Source organism: Cucurbita moschata, unplaced genomic scaffold, assembly GCF_002738365.1.
Source record: "Cucurbita moschata cultivar Rifu unplaced genomic scaffold, Cmos_1.0 Cmo_Scf00086, whole genome shotgun sequence".
Lineage (NCBI taxonomy): Eukaryota > Viridiplantae > Streptophyta > Magnoliopsida > Cucurbitales > Cucurbitaceae > Cucurbita > Cucurbita moschata.
Window position 1 is genome coordinate 534,558 of NW_019268602.1, and position 23,353 is coordinate 557,910.

The following is a 23,353-nucleotide window of genomic DNA, read 5'->3' on the forward strand; positions in this document are numbered from 1 at the left end:
AAAAAAAAAAAAAAAAAAAAAAAAAAAAAAAAAAAAAAAAAAAAAAAAAAGAAGTTACAAAAGAGAACACCAGACGGATGCAAAGAGATAATTCAGCCCCAAAACTCCTCCGAACTAGAACAAGTCTCTTTGAAGACCCTCTATTTTCTCTCGAGCCAAATCCTTCAAAATGTAACCATAACAACATTAAACCACAAAACACTAGCTTGCGCTTTGAACGAGTTCCCATAGATTAGTTGGATAAGACCCCTACCATTTCCATTCAAAAAAATGCCAATGAATGCCAAAGAGCTTAAATAATCTGGCCCAAATGTCTCAAGAAAAGACACAAAGGGGAAAGAGCTGCACTTAATTTCCACACACCAGCTAGAAGATAAGCAGAGATGAGGGTTCTTGTTGAACTTCCTTTGAATACACACCCAACAAAATACTTTCGCCTTCTTTGGCACCTTAGCTTTCCCAATTATGTCTCACCCAAACTTGGGTGAAAAGAGGCAAGATTAATAGAGAGAGCTGGAACCAGAGAATTAGCAGAAAAGCGATCACTGTGATGGAGAGTTTAGATTTAAACAAGTTCACCACAGTGACGCATGAGCGTGATAGATAAGTAATCAACAATTGTTGACAGAGAAATAAAACTTGTCCAATATCTTGATTCATACCCTGGTTACAAAATTTTGAAAGGAAATATGCCCTCGTGAAGTAGCCAATAAACAATGGGATAAATCGACCACCCTAATTCATAATAAAACAATATGAGGTAGAACCTGACTGACTTATCCTCGCATAGGTATAAAAAGATCTCAAACTTAAGAATGCAATATCTCAACGTGTTCACTGATACGTTATAACCCCTAACAGAAAATCTTTGTAGAAGCACTAGCTTGGTTTGCTTCTTACCAAAATTAAAAATAAAAAGAAAGAACTAAAGAAATTCGGAATTCCTGCCTCAAGAAACAACTAGATAGTTGGCTCATCTTTCCAGTAAAAGCATAAGAAAAACTATATCAACCATCCAACACATACTCCTCTACCAAAAATCTTCATAAGCAATGCTACTACCGGAGTTCAGTTTACAGGACAAAATGGAGCAATATATTCACTGCTACCACACAACGTGCAATATAGTTCATCCATAGATGCGGATTAAAAACATGCCACGTATTCAAATCATAGAAAGTCAACGACGTACCATTACTGGAAATCCCACTACAATTGCTCCGGCAGCACTAACTATCACAGCCAAAGCAGTGAACGCCACGGTGCTAAAAGCATCCGAAACCATACCCATAACATAAGCACCAGCTCCTGCTGCCCCTCCAAGCATAGTTGTAGTTACAAGAAGGTAATTCAACGGCGGTGGCACCTGAATGTAGCGCCCAAAGGAGTGGAAAACAACTCTAATTTCCAAACAGATAACTACAACAACTAATGCGACAGCGCCATTAGCGACCCGAATACTGTGCAGCTGATTGGCATCTTTAGTGACCCACCAAAGTGCACCCCTCGTCGACGCATACAGTTGAAAGACAAATGGAATGAAAAATAAAAGCAGCAAATCACAAATGGAAGCAGCGGAAGAAAATACCACCGAGTGATGAGATGCAATGTGGAAGAGTAGAGGGACAAATAAAAGATTCAAGGTGTGAATGCAGCTCTCCAAAGGACCGAGTATCAAATTATCGGCAGGGATCTCTCCACCATGGAACTTCGCTTCTTGCTTGTTCTTGAACGACGACAGCCGAGGAATAGAATAAAGCCAGTAGAAGATGCAATTGAAGCCCATGAGATAATAAGAAGCATTGAGCATGCCAACGGCCGATATAGTCGCCCAAGTAAACAGAGCGGAAGCAGCAAACGGCACACAAGCGAACAAGAGGCGCTCGAGAGCAAGGACGATAGAGGGGTTTTCGATCTGAATCCACTTGAACTGAAGCGAAGCCCAGGCACCAATCAAGAAATTGGTCTCGGCGCAAAGGAAAGCAGCGAGGATCGCGAGAGGAATAGAGTTGAAAGTGAGATTAAAGGAGGAGCTGAAGAAGAAAGCAATCTGAGAAAAAAGAAGAGAAAACCAAACACCAAAAAACGCCCCAGGCTTGAAATTGAGGGAATCAAGGATATAAGAAATCATAAGGCCGATAGTCAATGTCACAATAACGGGGGTGCCGCCAAGGTCAAGAAGGAAGGCAGCAGAGGGAACAAGGGCAATGGCAATACGAGGGTTGTAGATGAAGGAAGAAGGCGAGAATCGAGAATTCTTGAAAGATCTGGAGGGAGAGGAAACTGAAGAAGAGGAAGAAGAAAAACCGTGACGATCGAGATAGGCACTAGGGTTTTGGTCGTAGGGGCTGCCATTGCCGATGGAGGAGAAGGAGGGGGCACTAGTGGAGGCGGAGATGTGAGGACGAAACGAACGGGACTGGAGCTCCGGCGGCATCATTTTGAGAGGCGGAGGATGGCGGTAAGTTTGAAGTCGAAGTGGGCGTCAGCGCCAACCGAAGACGGAAGTGATCTCTCTCCGGTGGGCTTCCTTGGAGGGTTAATTCTGGCTAAACCTGACGTGTTCCAACAAATTGCATCCGTCCGATCTCGTTTCCACCACGCCCATCTGTTTCCTGTGGACTATGGTCTTGCTTCCTTCCCTCTCTTCAAAAAATTCAATAACTTCCAAAAATATTCTTCCAAAAATATTCTTCAACCTTTTCACCACACTCGAATCAATTGAGTTATACCTTATTTGAATTAACAAATACAAATTTTTATTTTATACACCAAATTATTGAAAACTCAATCAAACTCATTTAAAATTGGTGAAAAGCTGACAATAAAACAACCTAAATTTTGAAAACTAGCTATAAACCGGTCCAATCGCAAAGATCTAAGCATGAACTAACGACACCCGATCTAAATAAATAAATTGGAATTAATTGCTTCAAGAATGTTGAACCGAACCACGAAACGATGTGAATCAGTTTCTTCAATCATCGTGGTAACCCTACTCACTTTATTGACACGGAAAACAGTCTCATGCGACACTCAATGGCAGTAGTTTGTACCACCATTCTTTCCCTCGATAGATATTTGTAAAACAAATATTAAAAAAAAAAAAATTATATATATATATATATATATAAATAGAATAAATTTGGAAATTATTAAATATAAATTTAAAAATTTGTAGGCGTATTAATAATTTTTCGAAGAAAATACCAAATTTTGTGGGTAATGTAATCGGAAAAAAATTATAGTTTTAAGTAATTTTATAAAACATTTATCACCTAAATGTTTCGTAGCTTGTTGGCTTAGTGGGGTAACTGCCCTGGTAGGGCGCGTTACTACACACCACTTCCCAGGTTCGAACCATTTGGGTACACACATAATAATGATAATAATAATCATCCTTCATACTGAGGTATTTCAAAATACCTTTTTCTTACCTGATTATTTGTATTGAAATATATACCAAATAACTCGAATAAAAAAATAATGTAGGAGTTATATAATAATTAGAGATCCAGTATAAAAATAAACCAAATTAAATAATCATCTATGGACATGTCTATATTAATCCTCTCCCACATGCTTCACTTTTATATACAAATACATATATATACTATATATTAAAAGTTTTAAAATTATGCTAATTATTATTATTATTTTCCGTTCGTTTGTTATATAAATGATTCTATAGGCCCATATGATTCCCGTGGGCCTAACATGGGCTCTCACCAGAAGAAGCAGCCCAAAAGGAGCAACATTTGGGCCCATTGAGCCCATGGTGGGACTTCTCAAGGTACGGGATGGAATTCCATTTTTTTTAATATCATCACTGGCGAGACAATGTGCAGCACGTAAGCGAGATTGAAGAAAGACGAGAAAGAGAGAGAAACAGAAACAGAAACAGCAACAGCAACAGCAACAGCAAAGAAGACGACCGCCATAGCCATAGCTCAGACGTCATTAAGCTCTGCTGCTCCAAACTTACTCAACCACGCGCGCTCTCTCTCGTAATGCTGAAAATTCCCTCACCTGAAACCCGATTATTCCAATAATTTTTTTCAGGTCATCGAGCCATCAAATTGATTGACACGATCTGAGCTTCAATTTCCTTTGGAGATCTGGTTTTTCTTCCATCGGATTAGCCTTCTTGTATTGTGGATAAGAATCTTCCTGTTCTCATTGTAAGTTTTCTTCTTCTTCATTTCCCCTTCCCTTCTTCATCTTCGTCTTCTTCTCCCATGGGTTTTGATTTAATAGTCATCAATTACAATCTTCGATTGTATGAGGGTATGTGATTCGCCAGATCTTGTGATTAGAGATCGATTCTTCCACTTCTTCAGTCTCATATGTGCTTTCCTTTTCTCTGTATGAAGTTCTCTGAGAACTTGAGAAGGGGAGAGTTCCGGCAGAATCTGGATTAGTCGTCTGCTTCATTCCGTTTCCATAGTCGTTTCAATTGCAAATTTATAAATTTCTCTTTGTTTTCCCCTTTGCAGGTATGGAGACGGAGGTGAGGAATCAGAATCAGAGAGGTTGTAAGCCTTTAGAACCGGAGGTGTTCTTACAGTGGGCAAAGAGGAAGCGACTGCGATGTGCTAGAATCAAAGACCCTGAGATCTCCGAGCGATTGTGCGGCGGCCTACGGAAGAAAATCGCATCTCGGGCCGATCGCTGTGTGGTTTCTGGTTCCGAGAAAGAAAGAACCCCACTCCAACCTAATCGCCTAACTAGGTCAGTCAGAAATTCACGCCTATTTCCTGTTCCACCACACTCTTTTTGATTCCCGAGAAAGCAGATTAAAAAAAAAAAAAAATTAAAAGGACTTTTCTCTCCTCTGTAAATTTCTGGTTTGGATGTTCCCATTCATTCATTATTTGTGTTTCTATGGGCTACTTGGGTTCATGTATCTGTGGTTGTGTTGTGTTCTTGGGTCTTTCTCCTCCTCCTCCCCCAGCTACCAAAGAGAGGGCAATTGAAGAGAGGTGTTTTCCCAGAATACGAGGTAAATCAATTTTGTGTGTTGTGGATCTGTTTGGTGACAGGAATTCTGAGGGCGTTACTACGCTGCGTAACGGTGCAGGCACATCCCCGTCGCCGGAGAAGGAGGACCGTTACTACGCCACCAGAGGATCCGCCGGCGCTGCTGTGGTGGATGAGAATGGAAGAATCTCAACCAACAGCAACGGCAACAGCAACAGCAAAGCGGAGGAAAGAGGGTTTGTTTGGCCGAAGCTGTTTATAGCTCTGTCAAGCAAAGAAAAGGAGGAAGACTTCATGGCCATGAAGGGGTGCAAGCTCCCTCAAAGGCCCAAAAAGAGGGCCAAGATGATTCAGAGAAGCTTACTTGTAAGCAACTGCAACAACACCATATTTCCCCCCATTTTCCTATCGCTGTGTGTTTGTATGTATGTTTGTTTGCTGTTAATGGTTGTTTGTTTGTGGCAGCTGGTGAGCCCTGGGGCATGGCTGAGTGAAATGAGCCAAGAGAGATACGAAGTGAGGGAAAAAAAGAGTGCAAAGAAGGTAAATAACTGAACTTGTTTCTTTCCCATCATCTCTGTTAAATGAAATTGCTTGTTTTTTCTTCTGGGTTGAAGTAGAAGTTGAAGAAAATGCCTTTCCTTTTCTTTTTGTTCGTGGGTTTTGAATTTGCAGAGGCCAACTGGGTTGAAAGCCATGGGAAGCATGGAGAGTGATTCAGAATGAAATTCTTTTTGTTCTTTTGGGAAATGCCTCAGTCACAAGAGGAGATGGATAATCCCTCAGTCACAATCTCAATTTCAACCTCATCCTAAGGCTCTGCATCTTCTGCTGTGCCCTTTTGGAGTTGTGGGTCAGAATTTGGTATTGGATTTGATGCTAAACAAGTCCAGTTTTGTGGGTTGGTTTAGTTTATTGGGCAGAGCCGCAAAAGCGATGAGTTGTTTACCAAATTAAAGAAAAAGTTGCTCTTTTTTTTTTTGGTGTATAAAATGTAATGTAAAAAAAGAAAACAATTGTTCTTTATAATGGAAGGTGGATTTTAAATTGGATTCTGTATTGGGGGGTGATGATTATGACCACCTAAAATTGAAAAATTGTCCAGAATTAGTTACAGTGCAAATTTATTGTGTTTTCATTTTAAATTTGTTACTCAGATAATGTGAAAGTTCAGAGTAAAAAGGGTTTGTTTTATGTTGGAAAGGTCAAATTTTGAGGGTAGAGAATATGAAGAAAATGGCCATTTCCTTCGCATATAAGAAATCAATAATGGAAGGAAGAGCAAGAACAATTGAATGAACTAACAGCACAGAAATTTGCAATCATTATAATACAAATGAGAAACGGAGATGAAAAGGGTGGAGCTATGGAGTACAGGCACAGAGATGGGCAAATCAATTGTGCTGACATGGATTCCACCTCAGCTTTCTTCCCTTACGTGGCCGGATCCTATTGGTTACCAACGCTGCAACATTGAAGGGTGAAGGGTCAGTAAGGAATGTTCTTGGGTGTTGAATGAATCCAGCACGCCTACAGATACCCACCGTCAGTTCATTGTGTGTTTTAGCTGAGCCAAAGCACCACAGCACATGTCTCCCACGCATTTATACGCCCTTTGAAGAGGTCCATTAGCAGTTGCTATGGAATAAATGGTTAGATTTGATAATATTTATCTATTTGATGAAAGAGGTCCACAAACACCGTTTGCTTACGCCTCCATGATCGAGCCAGAAGCGTAATGCAGGCGAATTTGCTATTGGGGCCAATCCCCATCCCCATTTCCTCTTCCTCCTCTGCCATCGGTTTCTACTCCTCTCTCATCGCCGATTCTCTTCGCCGGACTTACTCCTGCAACCCCTATTCCAAATCAACCAATCCCCTTCCTCGATCCACTCCCATCGTCGCTTCCTCGTCCACCGCCATTGACGGCGACCGCAACCATTACCAGGTACTTGGCGTCCCTCGCGCTGCCTCCTCCAAGGAGATCAAGAAAGCTTTTCGTCTGCTCGCTCGCAAGGTAACTCTGTATTCGGATTCTCTTGATTCTTCGTCTTAGCTATACAATTTTAATTGTTTACGCTCTAGAATCTCACCGACTATAGAACAATGGTGGTATGTCGGACCAGTTTGGGAATATATTTGGTGTTTTGTATTTCGTTAAATTTAGGGTTTCCCTATATGCTGTAAGCTTGTATCAACACATGCCATGTTCATGGTTGATTTAGAGAAAGGCTAAGGATGTAGATTGTAATTTAGAAAAAAGGGTTTTGGCTCAATATGGTTATCTGGATGATGTGGTAAATCCCGTGCTGGTCAATTTCTAAATCCAAACCATTGGGCTGTCATGGAATTCTCAATATGCACTGGAACATAACTTCTCTCAAATGCTTTCTGGTCACTCTCTCAAGAAAAAAGCAAAGAAGCTTTTGATATCAATTCTTTTGGTGTATTTGTGTGATATCCACGTTGGTTGGGGAGAAGAACGAAACACCCTTTATAAGGGTGTGAAAACCTTTTCCTAGCATACGCGTTTTAAAGTTTTGAGAGGAAGCCTGAAAGGGAAAACCTGGATCTGGGCCGTTACAATTTGATTGGAAAGAATCAACAGATTATTCAATGGTAAATTCGGGTGTCACTCTTCTCAAGCAAAGCAAGGTTGTGGGAGGTGAAAGTGCCCAAAGGAGCATGGTTGTTGCTTGGATAGTTACAAGTGTTAGGTTTTTTTTTCTCCCCATCCTAATCAGTGGGGATTTGAAATATTCATTGTCTCAAATGTTTGCTTAGGCACTTTGTTCCAAATGTTCTATTGTGTGCCCCTGCTAATAATAGCCACCCACTTACTGTACTTTTATTATGAACTACAGTACCATCCCGATGTTAGCAAGGATTTGCGAGCTGCTGATGCCTTCAAGAGCATACGACATGCATATGAAGTGAGTATCTTAATACTGCAACCCATTTTATAACTTTTTTGTGATAGACATTATTTCATTTCACAATCCACAAATATTGATGAACACAAAAGCAAGCATGGTCTCATTATTTGAGGGTAGGAGAATATTATATGAACTAGGATGTCCTTCCTTTACCTCCAAGACCAATCACGCATTCACCGGCCAAATAGCTATAACTAGCTTGCACTGAATTAAGGAAGGTCAAGGAAGGAAAAATGAACAAAACCTGTATATGTGGTGGTGTTAAATGATGCTACTAGAAGAAAATCCTGAGTAGGGAACTAGTTCTCTTTACGTCTTGGGTTCAATACAAGGTAATCTTGTCTAACTTTCCGCGGAGGTTATGCTAAATTGATTTTGGGGGTTTTAGTATTTGTGAATTAGGGGATCACATAGCCAAACGAAACCGTTCCTAATTTCAAATCATAAATACTAAAACCCTAGTGATACCCAAATGATATGAAAATCCTAGTAATTTGTAGTTAGGAACCCTTTAGTGACGTGAACCCCCAGTTTACAAATACTAAAACCTCCCAAATCAATTGAACACATTCCCAAGGAGAGTTAGAGAAAGTTACCTTATGATAAAAAACCAAGAAATAAGGAGAACGAGTTCACTACTTAAGGTTTGAACACTTGTTGATCGGGCTTACTTGCAACCTTAGTTCAAGAACTACAAAGGGGTGATGAGACTCGGCCATCAAAATGTAGAACAGTTTTATTCTCAAAAACAACCAATTATGTACAACATCTCATTTATCATTTAAACCTAGTACGTTTAGTTGATTAGCTAAAAGAGCAATCTACCCCCAAGTATGATTTTCCACTTGACTCAAAATAATAATAATAATAATAATAATAATAATATAACAAAAGTCATACAATGACCCAAACATAAACACCTCAAATAAATCTTGCTAGCAAAAATTACAATAGTAGGCTTCGTAGCATAAAACTACATCATTTTCTTCTTGTAGCATTATCTTAATACCATGTATACAGCTTTTGTTCAACTTTCCTTCCTTTTCCTCCTCTAATTGAATTCACTTTTGTTTGTATGTGGGAATCGAAAGCTAGTTGGAGTTGTTTGGTCCTTGAACGCGTGATTGGTCCTATAGTTAAAACAAGGATAACCTGATTCATATAAGAATATATGTTCTTAAGTTGATAAAATATGCTTTTGCTCACTGCTTAGTGGAAGAGTTTGGTTCCTTCGATGTTTATTGAAGTAAGTTTCAATGATTTATTGATGTAAGAATGTCTTATGTTTTCCTTTTCCCTTGAATTTAATGATTTATGTTCACTGATTGGTGGAAGATGTTTGTGTTCTCCCGTGTTTATCGATGGTAAGTTGCAAGAATTCGATATTCTTTTGCGTTCTCCCTTCCTTGGGATTGTTGTATCTTTGGTATCTGGAAAAATGAATCCATAGATCTGTCAGTATGAACCTGTAAATCACTCGAGAAATTAAGCTTGAAACCAAATCTTTTCAGATGGAAACTCACTCTGCTAGTCACTCTAAAGATTTGATGTCATGTTTGGTTTATAACCAGAAGCCTCAACGTCTACTCTATGCTGACATTCTGAACAGGTATTGGCTAATGAAGCGACAAGAGCTCAGTATGACCAAGCATTGAAGCTTCAAGAAAGTACTGAGAGGCGATACAGAGGAAAGTGGTATTATAGTCCTGATTTTGAAGAAAGATCGAGAAGCTATAGATGGGCTGAACTGAAGCAAAAGAGACAGTATGAGAGAGATCAGAAATATTATAGATTCCAAGAGGATTTTTCCCGCATTGATGAAGATGAGGAGGAGGAGGAGGAGGAGGGGGAGGAGGAAGGAGGCAGCAGCGAACTCAGAAGCCCCTTTGTTGAAGTGCTGAAAACAACATTTTTGTCCTTGTTTCTACTTCAAACGTTCGGGTCCCAGTTGTCCCTGACCTTTAGCGGCCTGGTGGCGTTGTTCGACTGGAAGTTGGACGCGGGGTATAAGATGGGACATCTAGTGGCATGGCTGTTGGGTGGAAGAGCTGGTGTTTTACTAGCCATATGTCTCTCGTTTGCAAGCTGGGTGTGTGGGAAAAGTAGCAGCAGTGTAGTTGCTGTTGTGGTAGTGGCTATGTGGGTGGGATCAAATCTTGCAAGATATGCACCACTTCCTCAAGGGGCTGTTCTCACTCTTCTCTACATGTCCATCAAGCTTCAAGCTGATTTCAACTGAAGTTTGAACTTAGCTGCAACAGCTAAGGTGTACAAATGGGTCGTGTTCGAACCCTGCACATAATGTGGCGATGGGAGGTGCAAGATCGATTGATTATAGTTCGGTTCAAGTAATGTGAAAACGTCGACGAATTTTAGATATTTATGTGTACAGCAAGAATCTCTGTGATGTAAATTTGAATGAGGAAAGAATATCTGTTGTTTTATTGATTCTGATAGCCTTGGGATCAAGGATTTAGGGGCCATTTGAGCTAAGTTTATGTTTGTTTCTCCTTTTTTTTAATGATAATCTTTCTTGATTCTAGGTGCATCAATTTTTTTTTTTTTTTTTTTAAATTATATTCTTTTTAGACATGATTATTAAAAAGTAAATTATGACCAATATTCGACATTATTTTATATAGTCAATTAGGAATCTAGAACGTAATTTAAACAAACCATAACACGATCGAGATTTTAAATATTTAATAAATGTATAATCATAATAATGTACTTAAATTATTATTATTATTTTTTTAAAATTTTGATTTAGCATACGAGGTTGAGGAGTTTTGTAATGTGATGGAGTTTTAAATTAGGGCACATTGGGGAAGTGAGTTTGGTGAGTAGAGCATTTCATTTGGTCCTAAAACCCTTCACTCCCATCCGCCATACTCCAACTTACTGAACTTCTAGGGCTTTCTTGCTTCTCCGTCTCCCTCCATTGCATTCATTCACTCGCTCGCACTCCTGGGGTTTGACGTCTGCTCATCTCCTGTGCCATTTCCAGCCCCACCTCTAGTTTCTCACTCTCTAAGTTCAGGCTTTTCACAGGAATTCGAAGATGGGTTTCCAGCTGCCGTCTCATGGAATTCAATCCATGCTTAAAGAGGGTCACAAGCATCTCTCCGGCTTGGATGAGGCTGTTCTCAAGAACATTGACGCCTGCAAACAGCTCTCCACTATTACTCGAACATCTCTTGGTCCCAATGGTGTGTTTCCTCTGATCTCAACCCCACTGCTCCTTTTTTCCCCATTTCGTTTCATATTATGTTATTTAGAGTTTTTTAGAACGAAAATGTGACGCACACTTGCGTCACCGGTTTTTTAGTATGATTTTTTTGTCGGTTTATCTTTGTACGCCAACTATGGGAGGGTATCGTTTCCCATTCCAAGAGGCGAACTTTCTTTGGAGACAGACGGAGATACATTACATTGCAGATCGGACAATGAATCCAATCTGAACTGTAGGATTAACCTTGCGGTTATAAAGACAAAGGTTGGATAGGCGAGACATATAATGGTTAAGTTCATTTGCAATTGTACGTCTGCTGTAATGAAAACATTTCACCTTCATTCTGAATTGAGCTATTTGTAAGTACCTGCATAGCTCAACTGAGATTCAAAGCCCCCGACCACCCACATATTTCAGTGCAATCAAAATTTTAGAAAGCCATCATGTATAAGAAAGCTCTATAGGTAATTTTTACTTAACATTTAAGGTTGGAGCTTAATGTAGAAATTTGCGAGAACAATTAAGATAATATTGTTCAAGGAGTTCTTCTATAGCCTCTGCACTTTTTAATGTTTTCTTTATAGAGTTTTTGTACTGTTTGAAATATATTCCAAACTTACTATCTATGTCAATGCCCTTATTCTTAAGTATCTTTTCCCAGGAATGAATAAGATGGTAATTAATCATCTAGACAAGCTTTTTATCACAAATGACGCTGCAACAATTGTTAATGAACTAGAGGTTCAGCATCCTGCAGCCAAAATTTTGGTTTTAGCAGGTAAAGCTCAGCAAGAAGAAATTGGTGATGGAGCTAATCTGACAATTTCATTTGCTGGGGAGCTTTTACAAAACGCTGAAGAGCTCATCAGGATGGGTCTGCACCCTAGCGAAATTATCAGTGGCTACACGAAAGGAATCAATAAGGTTTCTCACTTTTACAAAGGTTATGGAACACATAGATGAACTTTTGTAACATGTCATTTTAATATCATGTCTTTACTTTGGTTCAGACTATTGAGGTTTTGAATGAACTAGTGGAGAAGGGTTCAGAGAACATGGATGTTCAAAACAAAGAGCAAGTTATTTCGCGAATGAAAGCTGCTGTTGCTAGCAAGCAATTTGGACAAGAAGATTTTATTTGTTCTCTAGTTGCTGATGTATATTTTCCTACTCTTGTTACAATTGAGTAATTATCCTGTAAATCCTTTCCTTGCCAATTTATGAATACATTTTTTCTTTGTGTTGCAGGCATGCATTCAAGTATGTCCTAAGAATCCGCAAAATTTCAATGTGGACAATGTTCGAGTTGCAAAGTTATTAGGAGGTGGGTTGCATAATTCTTCAGTAGTGCGCGGCATGGTCTTGAAAAGTGATGCTGTGGGAAGTATAAAGCGAATTGAGAAGGCGAAGGTATGAACAACCATTTATTTACACTTCCATCATGATGAATGTGTTTCTTATGTACTTGCCTATTGTTGATTCATGTTCTTCTGCGAGGTTATACATGTTTTTCTTTTTAATTTAATTTACTTGTTTTTCATATGCTTACAACTGGTTTAATTATGTAATTATTACTGCTCGATGATGTGTTGTTCCCAGCTAATGTGCTGACCAAGATTAGATGGCAGTGATTCTCTTAGGATAAGTTTTGTTTCATGCAAAAAGAAGAAAAATGTTAGAGGATGTTAATAGAATCCTTGTAAATGGCATCCAGATCATTTCATCTTTAAGAAATGAAATTAGCATTTCTTTAATTCCAAGTGCTAATTCCTTCTGCTTGCAGAAATGAAATTTAAGAAGAAAGAGGAAAAAAAGAATTAAGACTTTTATCTGTATCTGGGATAGCTGTGTTATCTTTCGCTTCTACATTATGTGGTTTTAAATGTCAGCTGTATGCTTACATAAATTATATGATTAATGATAGGCTTGGCTATTCAAATGGGTTTTTTGGGGGATGCTGTCTTGGTGATTGTGATAGATGATGAGGAATCTTCACCTGTTTATAACTTGGATAAGTAAAATTGCTTGAATATTGGTTGCATTAAACTTTGATGTGTATTATAATTTTTTATAACTAAAAAGAATTTCAAACTCTTATTTTGTTGTACTTCTCAAATATTATTGTGAAATTATTTCTCCTAGTTATTTTGGCTTGATTTTCTTCAACATTTTTTTTTATGAAGGTTGCTGTATTTGTTGGTGGCGTTGATACATCTGCAACGGAAACAAAAGGAACAGTATTGATTCACACTGCTGAGGAGGTAGATCTCAAAATTTTTTATACTATTTTTTAGTTTCAATTTTCCCATTTTCAAATGGTAATCTTGTACCAAGATATTCTTTTTAGGAAGTACTTGAAGATTTGGATTGCTTCCTTTGCCTTTGGCGTCTTTTGATATTTGTTTGACCCATAAGAGACGTTGTTGTTTTATGATGACGGAGGAGGTTTTGTTTCACCTTCCATTTCGGGAGAAGGGTTGAATTCTTCGGTATTTAGATTTTCTTTTTCTAGCTGTTTGAGCATTTTGCTTGAGAGGGACAGGAGAACTTCTATGGGTGTTGATAGGTCTGGAAGGAGGGTCGGTCTATTGATACGTTTAATGCTTCTATTTGGGCATTCTCTTCTAGAAGTTTTATAATTCTTCTTCAGGCCTTATTCTTTTGAATTAGAACTCTTTTTGTATCTTTAACTCATTTTTTTGGCTGGCTTCATTTGTTGGGCTGCTTGTTTTGTAGGCCCTTCTTATATTATGTCATATCTCTCAGCTTGAATTTCCAATAAATAATGTATTAATCTAACTAGATGTCTCTTCGTTTATTTGAGGCAATTTTGGTTGGTAGTGGAGTAATCAAGGAAAATAGAAAAAGAGTCCTGCTTCTTAGTGATATATATATATATATATATATATATATTTTTTTGTTATTATTTTAATTGGAAATTATAAATCTTATTTTTGGGTATTCTCTTGTTTTATTGCTTATAATTATCTTCTTGTTTTGCTTGGTTCAGATATTGTCCTACTTTTTCTTAATGAAAAAAAGGCATTCTTTCACTTTTGGGCTCTTTGTGAGGTTTTTGGTTGCAATTGCATTTGTATTTTTTTTTAAATATCAATTTATCCACATGCTTATCAATTGTAGCTACAAAACTATGCAAAAACGGAGGAAGCTAAAGTTGAGGAGCTGATAAAAGCAGTTGCAGATTCAGGGGCTAAAGTAATTGTTAGTGGAGCAGCTGTTGGGGAAATGGCTCTACATTTCTGTGAACGCTACAAGTATGTTGAGTTTTCCTTCTCTCTGTTGTTTTTTGGTCTCCAGTTAAGTTTTAAAAATGTGGTTGCTGAATAAAAATGCTATATTTCTTGTTCATTGCGCTCATAGAAATGTACGTTTGATGTACACTAGATTCTGTTGGGTGATGGAGGAAAAAGTGTGTTCCATCTCTTTGTTTTAGGATTAGGGTAGGATCTTTCGGAATGGAACTTACTTTGCTATTATATGACTCATTTAGCTAAATAGGATTGGAGAATCTTTCGGGGGACTTGAAAGTATTGTATGTGGGTTTTGTGGTCTTGTCTCGCACTTTCTTTTAGGTGTCAGTGACTAAGGATTTGTGTAACTACCAGTTTTCTTTTATTCTTTGTGATGGAGCCCTTTAGTGATTGTGATTGTTAAGCTGTCTCTTCTGTGTAGGCTCCTTTTGTAGTGTGCTTTCGTTCTTTCTTTCCTTGCCTGTTTGTATTATTTCATTCACCTTATTGCGAGCCTTTCGTTTATTTATTTATTTTTTGTATATTTTTTTTAAATAAAAAGAACTGTTATGGGAGTTTGAGAAAAGTGAATGAAGTTTTTATGGTAAAGTGAAAAAGGGTTTTTTGTTTGGAAATAATTTAGTAGTAATTTCACCACAGCAATCTCATTTCGATCGAACTAAACTCATAATTGATCTTTGATCGTTTTTATTCTTTTCCACTTTCGTCCAATGTCCCTTCTGCAAATATCCATTATTTTCACAAATATTTTTACTGACTCCATATCAGGTTCAAGCATGCTTATAACTTCGTAATATATCCAAATCTATGTCTATGATGTGGCTGAATGATTTTAGAATTTAAAATGAGTAGATAGGAATTTTTATGTACTAATTTGCTTTGGTGATGCATGTTGGGAAGAGTTGGTTTGTGATGTGTTGGATATGGATGAACTATCAAGATTCAATCTTTCTTTCCCCTTCGATTCTTTCTTTAGTTTCATTTACTGTTGCACTGCAGGCTTATGGTGTTAAAAATTAGCTCAAAGTTTGAGTTGCGGAGATTTTGTCGCACAACTGGTGCTGTAGCCATGGTAAGCTTGTTCTGGCTTTGCTATTGATAAAGTGAGATTGTTTTCTTCATTGCTATTGACATAGTTCCCCCACCCCCACCAAACGACAGTTGAAGCTTAGCCAGCCAAATCCAGATGACTTGGGTCACGTGGACTCTGTCTCAGTTGAAGAAATTGGTGGTGCTAGGGTATGTTGTCTGTATGAGCTTAATGATTTTTATATTGTACAGTTTTTCATGATTGCCTCTTGATTTGTGGCACAATTACTAATTATTTTCCTTTGATATTGTATAATAGGTCACAGTTGTGAAGAATGAAGAGGGGGGCAACTCCATAGCAACAGTTGTGTTACGAGGAAGTACTGATAGTATTCTGGATGATCTTGAAAGGGCAATTGATGATGGAGTTAATACCTACAAAGTATATCTCTGCATATGTACCGTTTGTTTTTGGAATTATTTGGAGCTTGCGTAATGATTTTCTTTGTCAGGCAATGGCGAGGGACAGCCGAATAGTACCTGGTGCTGCTGCTACTGAAATTGAGTTGGCTAGAAGAGTAAAGGAGTTCTCTTTTAAAGAAACTGGGTATTTCTTTTTTCTTTTTTTTTTTAAATTTAATATTGCACAAGTGAAGATCACTTTTTTTACTATTGAACAGAGTCGCTTGTTAACAGCATCATTTCTCTGGCAAGAAAAGGAAAATTTTTTACACAACTGACATAATCAGGGTGAATGCAAACTTGAGTCATTAATGTGCAGGAATAATTGCCCAGTTAGGAAAAGAAAAAAAAAAAAAAAAAACAAAAGAAGCAAAGAGGTTACTTACGTTTCTTAAGGAGTTCCCTATCACATGCTTGTTTAAGATTTTCTCATTGGTGTTTTTAGGTCACGGGAAGTCATGTAATGTCAGCACTAGATGTCCCATTTAACACGTTAATCTTTTCTAACTTTTCTTTTTGATTCAGATCAATGCATGTTTGTTCATTAATTTGGTCAATGTGTTGAATTATTTCCTAGGGATGCTGAAATGAGGACTAGAGTCATTCTATTCTAGTATTGAAGAAACACTGATGACTTTTCCTTTTGTCTGTAGATTGGATCAGTATGCCATTGCGAAATTTGCAGAAAGTTTTGAGATGGTACCAAAAACTCTTTCTGAAAATGCTGGGCTAAATGCAATGGAGATAATATCCTCATTGTATGCTGAGCATGCATCCGGAACTACCAGAGTGGGTATAGACTTGGAGGAAGGGACTTGCAAGGACGTTTCCACGATGAATATCTGGGATCTTCACATTACTAAGTCAGTTTTCATTCTCTTACAATGTGAAAAATTATGATTATTTTCATGAAACTCTTAGTTCGGTGCTTCATACAATTTATAATTGTGTATCTTTCCTGTAAGGTTGCATTTTGCTTAATTCTTACTTGTATATAATTGTATTACAATATATAGTTAGTGCCTTGCATTTCACAGAGATATTTAGTTATTAGTTTTCGTAAGGTAGTCATCATTATACGATAAATCTGTCCTGTTAAGTGCATGTTACTGGTGATGACTTCATTCTCGTTTTTTTTTACAAAAAAAAAAGTCATTAGGGATGCTAACTCATGATGACATGCACTTTTGTCTGGCTTTTTTTCACTTCTAGGTTATTTGCTCTGAAGTATGCTGCTGATGCTGCTTGTACTGTCCTTCGAGTCGACCAGGTATCCTTCTATTAATCTGCTGATGCTTGCTTGCATTGACATTTAATTTGTTAAAATCATATATATACATAGGACTGCTGAGACTCACAAGATCAACCTTCTTCTAATATTTCTGTAAAGTTTTAATCCTGGAAGGTTGCGTGCTTTTAGTTTTGTGGCAGCATAATACATGAATTTGAAGCAGGAGATAATGCGTAATGTATTTTTAAATATGTTTTGGACTGAATGTTATTTCACCCATGTTGCAGATCATAATGTCAAAACCAGCAGGAGGTCCCAGGAGGGGACAGCAGCCTGCAGGGATGGACGAGGAGTAAATGCTGAATTGGGCTACATTATTATTTATCTTTAAGTTTTGATTAAGATACTAAAATGGTTTGTTATATATATATATATATAAGAAGAGGAGAGGGGTGGTGTTTCTTTCCATTGCATTTGGGGCTTGGTTGGGGAAATGTGGCTTTTTACGCGTGCCACTACTATTAGCAGGACTATTTCTTTTTAGTCACCGGTTTTGTCTGTTGGATAGATTGTACTGTTGATGATGTTCTTATAGTGAGGCCTCTTTTGTTTATGATACAATCAGAATGTGTTTATGCCAAGGGTAGCGTATTAGGCAGGTTTCTCAATTCCCATGTTCATTTGGATCGATTATTCAGGTGTATTTCTATTAATGCCATACGCCATTTGCTTCCTCACTATTTTGTCGTCAAGAAATTTAGTGTTAGAATTTGATGAATTGAATTTGAGGGGTAAAAACATGTTTTATAAGTTCTTTTTATGCTTTTTTTTTTCTTTTTTTTCCGTCATTTTTGCATAGTTAACTTTTGTCGAACTTGATACATGTTTTTAGTAGAAAGCATATTCGAGAAAAGTTTTTTTTTTTTTTTTTGTTCTTGAGCTTTCCTATCGTCTTTCTTCGCTAAGATTGATTGACTAAGAGATTATTCCAAGTTAAAAATCTAAAATATTTAAATATAATATTTTTTAACACCTACAATATTTGTCAATTAAGACCTTTTTACCCTCCAAAAAAAACATAAAATTCGTTAACTTTAAAAAAAAATGTATATATATATATATATATATATATATATATAGAGAGAGAGAGAGAGAGAGAGAGAGAGAGAGAGAGAGAGATGGCGGCAGAGAGGGAGAATTAAAGAAGAGCCGTTATGAGTGGATAAAGGGACCAAAATAGAAATCCATAGGAAAACATTGGTGGGAGAGTAAGGTAAAGGATGAGCTTAGGACACTCTTCTTCAACTCTGTGTGGAAGCCATTAATTCCTCCTCTTTTATCTCTCAATCTCCCATGGCTTCTCTGGTTTGCCTTCCCCTCCCAAAGCTAAGCATTGTTAGGGCTTCTTCTTCTTCTTCTTCCTCCCTCTCTCCTTCTGCAACTTCCCCTCTACCCGCCGATTCTCTCAACGACAAATTTGGCCGCAAGGGCATCCACTTCCACCAGTCTAATGGCATTCCCACCGTTGACCTCACCGTCCGCAACGGCAGCTCCTTACGCCTCCACATCTCCGATGCCCATATCCCTTCCTACAAACCCAAAGTCTATTGGAAGGACGACGGCTTCGAGGAAGTTCTCTTCACTACTCCCGCCGCCAATGGCGGAAAAGGAGGGATTGGCCTTGTGATCAACGATGCGTCCAATTCAGCCTCTAAACCCTCTCTTCTTCCCACTTCTGATTGGACCGTCAAAGATGTCGATTCTGATGCCATTGATGCTCTCCAGGTATATCTAGCATATATCTAATATATCTTTGACCAAATTTTGCCTGGTTCTCTTTGGGCTTTGCTTCTTCATTTATTTATGATCTTTGCTGCGTCAAGCGTTGAGTGAATTCATTTGTCTTGTTTTTCTCCTAATTATGCTGTGGGACTGCAGGAGCAGAAGCTACATTAATGATTTAAGTTAGTGTAACCAGTTGTCTACCTGGAATCTGAGCTCTATTTTGTATTTGATTTGGTTGGACGCTTTTTTTTTTGTTAGGAACTATGGACCTTCCATGATGGTATGATATTGTTTACTTTGAACATAAACTCTACCCGGAATCTCATAACTTTGCTTTTAGTTTCCCCAAAAGCCTCGTATCAATGGAGATTGTGTTCCTTATTTATGAACCCATGATCTTCCTCTTAATTTGCTAATGTGTGACTATTCTTTTCAACCATTCTCAACAGTCCTCCCCTCGAACAAAGTGTACCATAGAGCCTTCCCTGAGACCTATGGAGCTCTCAAACAGTTTCCTTAATCGAGACTCAATTTCTTTCTTTGGAGCCCTCGAATAAAGTACACCATTTGTTCGACACCTCGAGGCTCACAATTTCTTTGTTTGACATTCGAGGATTTTATTGACATAATTAAATTAAGGGCATGACTCTGATACCAGGTTAGGAATCACAAATCCCCACAATGATATGATATTGTTCACTTTGAGCATAAGCTCTCGTAACTTTACTTTTGGTTTTCCTAAAAGGCCTCATACCAATAGAGATAGTGTTCCTTACTTTGTAAACTCATAATCTTCCTCTTAATTAGCTAAAGTGAGACTACTTCTTTTAATAATCCTCAACCGATCTAACAAATCCTCCCTTCAAATGAGTATTCATTTGTCCACTCTCTATCATGATTCTAATATTTTCGTGATCCCTGGTTAAACGATTAGATGTGTGAGAGGTTTAAGAACTGTATTTCATGAATTTTAGGAGGTAGACAAGATTTGAATTGCATTGGATTGTTATTGGGAAGCAGCTACGTTGTGGCGATCATATTAAATAATTTCTCCCTTCTGTCATATTATGTTTGGAACGTGATTCTGAGCTTGCGTAGTTATTGTTTTCATCTCTATATTGGTAATGATATCATCATTATACTAATTAAGATTTTGTTCTTCCTTCTCAACTCATATTTTTCCTCACTGTAGTGCTAAGTAATGAAGGGTTGAAAACATCTCGTCTTTTGTTAAGACAGTGTACCAAGTTGTGTAAGTTGAATGCCTTTGTATGTGGAGGTTTCATTTTGTTTTCCCTGGCATGGTTTTGTTGCAGGTGGAGTTAAGCTGCAGTAGCAAGCAAATGGAGATTACTTACATTGTCACTCTCTATTCCGAAAGTATGGCGACGGCTGTGATTGTGAAGAACACGGGACCGAAGTTGTTGTCGCTAAACAGCGCAATACTGAGTCATTTCAAGTTCAAACGACGAGATGGGGCAGCAATCCAGGGGCTTGAAGGATGCTCCTACTGTTCTCTCCCTCCCTTATCTTCCCCTTTTGAAATACTGTCTCCTACAGAAGCAATGAAGGCAGAGGACCCCGATTGGTTCTCGTTCGGTTCTGAGCCTCAAGAAAAGGCAGGTTCGTGGAGCCTCCAAGATGTGCCCTTCACCATCTTGAAGAACAAGTTCAGTAGAGTTTATGCCGCACCACCAGCAGAGAGGTCGAAGCCTGTATATCACACCACACCTTCGAAGTATGAGACTCTTGATCAGGTAAAGAAATAGCTACTGTATTGCATCACACATCTTTGAACATGTTTTTGGCATCGCTGAAGTACTTTCTATTCAAGAACTTTACTTCTTACTTATCTTAAGAACTTTTTACTTCTTAATCTCTTTTGGCGAAGTACTTATAAGGGAAATATTTTGACGAAAAGCACTTATGTATTTCAGGGACGAGAGCTGTTCTTCAGGGTGATAAGAATGGGGTTCGAGGACATATACGTACAAAGCCCTGGTTCATTATCTGACAAGTTTGGCAAAGACTACTTCATATGCACTGGCCCTGCTTCCATGTTAGTTCCTGTCACAGTCAAACCTGGTGAACAATGGAGGGGCGCCCAAGTTATTGAGCATGATAACTTGTAATGTATTATTTCCTCTTTAATCTTCATATTTTTACCCAAATTCATTATCAAATGAACACCTGATCATGTACAAGTAGCAGCTAAAATATTTACATATGCTCCTCTATTTTCGAGAACTTGGTGTACGAGCTTCTTTGTTTATACAATAAATCCACCGACTTCCCAATATGATATTACTAATCAGGATCAAGAAGTTGGCTCTGTTTTGTCGTTGTCACGTTCTATTATAATATAGAGTCACTTGAATTTGTCAATCTCAACCTCCCGTGAGTACAATGGCTTCAGAATCAGGCCCTGCTATGGCTGCTCTGCCGCTCCAGGATCGAGTGGTCATTGTAACCGGCGCCTCTCGGGGCATCGGCCGAGCCATCGCCTTTCACCTTGCTGCTCTTGGCGCCCGTATTGTTGTCAATTATGTGTCATCCTCGGCCAAAGCTGACCGTGTTGCTGCTGAGATCAATTCATCCTCGGCCACCGGGAGTGGCCTACGAGCCATTGCTTGGCGGGCAGATGTGTCCAATCCAGAGCAAGTGAAGTCGCTGTTTGACACAGCCGAGCAGACATTTGGCGCCCAAGTCCATATCATGGTTAATTGTGCTGGAATTTCTGATCCTACTTACCCTTATATCGCTGATACTTCACTGGAGATTTTTGACCAGATTTTCAGGTCCCTCTTCTACCTCTTTTGTGAAATTTCTTAGGAAAAATCTTTAAATCTCTTAATTCCATGGGAGGAGTTTTTAGTTAAATCACCACTAGACTCAAAGCTTTAGAAGATAAGTTGTAAACTTGGGGTAAGTTCTATAGGATTCAACAAGCAGTTATGCATATGAATCAGGGCGATTGTGTTTTTCAGTGTGAACACGAGGGGAAGTTTCCTGTGCTGCAGAGAAGCAGCAATCAGAGTGAAACGCGGCGGTGGGGGGCGGATAATACTGATATCATCAACCGCGGTGGCAGCAGCAACAGCGGGAATAGGGGCATACACAGCATCAAAGGCGGCGGTGGAGGCAATGACAAAGGTGGCAGCAAAGGAGCTGAGAGGGAGCCGAATAACAGTGAACTGCATAGCGCCGGGGGCGACGGCGACGGAGATGTTGTACGGAGGAATGGATGAGGAAGCAGTGAAGAGAGTGATTGAAAAGTGTCCGCTGGGGAGGGTTGGGGAACCCAAAGATGTGGCCTCTTTTGTTGGGTTCTTGGCGTCCGATGAAGGCGAGTGGATCAACGGTCAAGTCACGCTCGTGAATGGCGGCATCGTCTAGCTTCTGAAAATGGCGAACCCATCAGTCGTCATTATATTATTCTAAAAGTAGGCACCACCTACTATGCTCGTTGAACATTAAGAAACAAAATTGTTACTTTCTTTTATCCTTTTAGTTAATAATTCAACGACTACGAAGTACGAAAATGTAAATATTACTTTTTTTTTTTTTTTTTTTTAAATAAGGAGTATATGTCAATTTTTACCTACGTAACCATTTTGGCTTTGTTTCGTTGTTATTATTATCATTTTTATGTGGAAGTATATTTAATATAATCCATAAAATTGTCAACTACCAAGCTTGTGACATATTATATTATATAATATATATATATATATTAATATAATAGAGGAATGGGGAAGCTTTTCCATCTATCCCTGGAGTGTAATAATCCAACCCCACCGCTATTAGATATCGTCCTCTTTAGGCTATTCTTTTCAGGCTCTCTCTCAAGGTTTTAGAACGTGTATGCTAGAGAGAGGATTCCACACTGTTATAAAGATTGTTTTGTTCCCCCTCTCCAACCGATATGAAATCTTACCATCCACCCCATTTGGAGCTCAGTATCCTCGTTGACGCTCGTTCCCTTCTCCAATCGGTATGGGTCCCCGCAATCCACCCCCCTTCGTAGCCCAGTATTCTTGCTAGCGTAGTATTCTTTTTCACTGGCACATGACCCAGTGTTTGGTTATGATATCATTTGTAATAGCCTAAGCACACCGCTAGTAGATATTGTCCTCTCAGTTTTTCTCTCGAAATTTTAAAACATGTTTTTGTCAGAGGGACTTAAGAGTGAGTGCAAGTATTGTTTTTAGTAAGAGGGAGGAGGAGGAGGGAGATGGGGACGTTGATTTGAATAATTCTGTTAGTTGCTAAAAGCAAGCCGTCGTAATCTGCCGACACAAAAATTAAAGAGAGTCCAAAACCAACTCATAAGCATCACAGCCATACAATATTACTGCTTCACTCATTCATACCTCATACAGTTCTCCAATTATTATTCAATTTCCCTTCTCTCTCTCTCCCCCCC

The 23,353-nt window shown here is 38.6% G+C and overlaps 7 protein-coding genes and 1 long non-coding RNA gene across 10 annotated transcripts in view; 6 read left to right on the forward strand and 2 right to left on the reverse strand.

Moving 5' to 3' along the window:
* LOC111439156 overlaps nucleotides 1-2,660 on the reverse strand; it is a 7,860-nt gene extending 5,200 nt beyond the window's left edge. Inside the window, exon 1 of the mRNA XM_023076915.1 lies at nucleotides 1,193-2,660. Coding sequence (XP_022932683.1) covers nucleotides 1,193-2,440 — 1,248 coding nt within the window. The 5' untranslated portion in view covers nucleotides 2,441-2,660. The remainder of the gene's footprint in view (nucleotides 1-1,192) is intronic.
* A 1,179-nt stretch (nucleotides 2,661-3,839) lies between these two features.
* LOC111439121 lies at nucleotides 3,840-6,103 on the forward strand. 2 transcript variants are annotated; one of them, XM_023076849.1, is made up of 5 exons: nucleotides 3,840-4,287; nucleotides 4,497-4,731; nucleotides 5,043-5,346; nucleotides 5,446-5,523; nucleotides 5,656-6,103. In XM_023076849.1, the coding sequence occupies exons 1-5, from the start codon at nucleotides 4,239-4,241 to the stop codon at nucleotides 5,704-5,706; spliced, it is 717 nt and encodes a 238-aa protein (XP_022932617.1). In that variant the 5' UTR covers nucleotides 3,840-4,238; the 3' UTR covers nucleotides 5,707-6,103. The 2 variants fall into 2 exon arrangements, with proteins under 2 accessions (XP_022932617.1, XP_022932618.1); XM_023076850.1 differs by having other exon boundaries at nucleotides 3,841-4,181.
* On the reverse strand, nucleotides 4,728-16,551 carry LOC111439122. The gene is made up of 3 exons (XR_002709760.1): nucleotides 16,540-16,551; nucleotides 7,074-7,076; nucleotides 4,728-4,822 (listed from the first exon to the last, which is right to left on the reverse strand). It is a non-coding gene; the product is annotated as an uncharacterized LOC111439122 (long non-coding RNA).
* LOC111439119 (J domain-containing protein DDB_G0295729) lies at nucleotides 6,277-10,464 on the forward strand. 2 transcript variants are annotated; one of them, XR_002709759.1, is made up of 4 exons: nucleotides 6,277-6,997; nucleotides 7,845-7,913; nucleotides 9,526-10,232; nucleotides 10,345-10,464. XR_002709759.1 is itself a non-coding variant. In XM_023076848.1 (3 exons), the coding sequence occupies exons 1-3, from the start codon at nucleotides 6,719-6,721 to the stop codon at nucleotides 10,153-10,155; spliced, it is 978 nt and encodes a 325-aa protein (XP_022932616.1). In that variant the 5' UTR covers nucleotides 6,277-6,718; the 3' UTR covers nucleotides 10,156-10,458. The 2 variants fall into 2 exon arrangements, 1 of the variants encoding a protein (XP_022932616.1); XM_023076848.1 differs by having other exon boundaries at nucleotides 9,526-10,458.
* LOC111439118 (T-complex protein 1 subunit theta-like) lies at nucleotides 10,725-17,879 on the forward strand. Its single transcript, XM_023076847.1, has 13 exons — nucleotides 10,725-11,125; nucleotides 11,810-12,072; nucleotides 12,159-12,305; nucleotides 12,397-12,558; nucleotides 13,332-13,409; nucleotides 14,290-14,423; nucleotides 15,420-15,492; nucleotides 15,582-15,659; nucleotides 15,769-15,891; nucleotides 15,962-16,056; nucleotides 16,565-16,774; nucleotides 17,124-17,181; nucleotides 17,430-17,879. Exons 1-13 carry the CDS (start codon nucleotides 10,978-10,980, stop codon nucleotides 17,496-17,498), a joined length of 1,638 nt encoding a protein of 545 aa, XP_022932615.1. The 5' UTR covers nucleotides 10,725-10,977; the 3' UTR covers nucleotides 17,499-17,879.
* A 481-nt stretch (nucleotides 17,880-18,360) lies between these two features.
* Nucleotides 18,361-21,259, forward strand: LOC111439223 (photosynthetic NDH subunit of subcomplex B 2, chloroplastic). Its single transcript, XM_023077006.1, has 3 exons — nucleotides 18,361-18,927; nucleotides 20,244-20,684; nucleotides 20,865-21,259. Exons 1-3 carry the CDS (start codon nucleotides 18,496-18,498, stop codon nucleotides 21,057-21,059), a joined length of 1,068 nt encoding a protein of 355 aa, XP_022932774.1. The 5' UTR covers nucleotides 18,361-18,495; the 3' UTR covers nucleotides 21,060-21,259.
* On the forward strand, nucleotides 21,231-22,469 carry LOC111439224 (NADPH-dependent aldehyde reductase-like protein, chloroplastic). Its single transcript, XM_023077007.1, has 2 exons — nucleotides 21,231-21,725; nucleotides 21,915-22,469. Exons 1-2 carry the CDS (start codon nucleotides 21,334-21,336, stop codon nucleotides 22,321-22,323), a joined length of 801 nt encoding a protein of 266 aa, XP_022932775.1. The 5' UTR covers nucleotides 21,231-21,333; the 3' UTR covers nucleotides 22,324-22,469.
* A 695-nt stretch (nucleotides 22,470-23,164) lies between these two features.
* The window catches only part of LOC111439211 (GATA transcription factor 12-like), a 1,806-nt gene continuing 1,617 nt past the window's right edge, over nucleotides 23,165-23,353 (forward strand). Inside the window, exon 1 of the mRNA XM_023076986.1 lies at nucleotides 23,165-23,351. The gene's annotated coding sequence lies outside the window, so the exon portion shown is untranslated. The remainder of the gene's footprint in view (nucleotides 23,352-23,353) is intronic.

Coding starts and splice junctions, on each gene's coding strand:
- LOC111439223 (XM_023077006.1), top strand. CDS start 18,496: ATGGCTTCTCTGGTTTGCCTTCCCCTCCCAAAGCTAAGCATTGTTAGG. Junction 18,928..20,243: donor ATGCCATTGATGCTCTCCAG/GTATATCTAGCA, acceptor GTTTTGTTGCAG/GTGGAGTTAAGCTGCAGTAG. Junction 20,685..20,864: donor AGTATGAGACTCTTGATCAG/GTAAAGAAATAG, acceptor TATGTATTTCAG/GGACGAGAGCTGTTCTTCAG.
- LOC111439118 (XM_023076847.1), top strand. CDS start 10,978: ATGGGTTTCCAGCTGCCGTCTCATGGAATTCAATCCATGCTTAAAGAG. Junction 12,306..12,396: donor TTTGTTCTCTAGTTGCTGAT/GTATATTTTCCT, acceptor TTTGTGTTGCAG/GCATGCATTCAAGTATGTCC. Junction 14,424..15,419: donor CATTTCTGTGAACGCTACAA/GTATGTTGAGTT, acceptor GTTGCACTGCAG/GCTTATGGTGTTAAAAATTA.
- LOC111439121 (XM_023076849.1), top strand. CDS start 4,239: ATGGGTTTTGATTTAATAGTCATCAATTACAATCTTCGATTGTATGAG. Junction 4,288..4,496: donor CAATCTTCGATTGTATGAGG/GTATGTGATTCG, acceptor TCCCCTTTGCAG/GTATGGAGACGGAGGTGAGG. Junction 5,524..5,655: donor AAAAAAAGAGTGCAAAGAAG/GTAAATAACTGA, acceptor TTGAATTTGCAG/AGGCCAACTGGGTTGAAAGC.
- LOC111439224 (XM_023077007.1), top strand. CDS start 21,334: ATGGCTTCAGAATCAGGCCCTGCTATGGCTGCTCTGCCGCTCCAGGAT. Junction 21,726..21,914: donor ATTTTTGACCAGATTTTCAG/GTCCCTCTTCTA, acceptor TGTGTTTTTCAG/TGTGAACACGAGGGGAAGTT.
- LOC111439119 (XM_023076848.1), top strand. CDS start 6,719: ATGCAGGCGAATTTGCTATTGGGGCCAATCCCCATCCCCATTTCCTCT. Junction 6,998..7,844: donor TTCGTCTGCTCGCTCGCAAG/GTAACTCTGTAT, acceptor TATGAACTACAG/TACCATCCCGATGTTAGCAA. Junction 7,914..9,525: donor GCATACGACATGCATATGAA/GTGAGTATCTTA, acceptor CATTCTGAACAG/GTATTGGCTAATGAAGCGAC.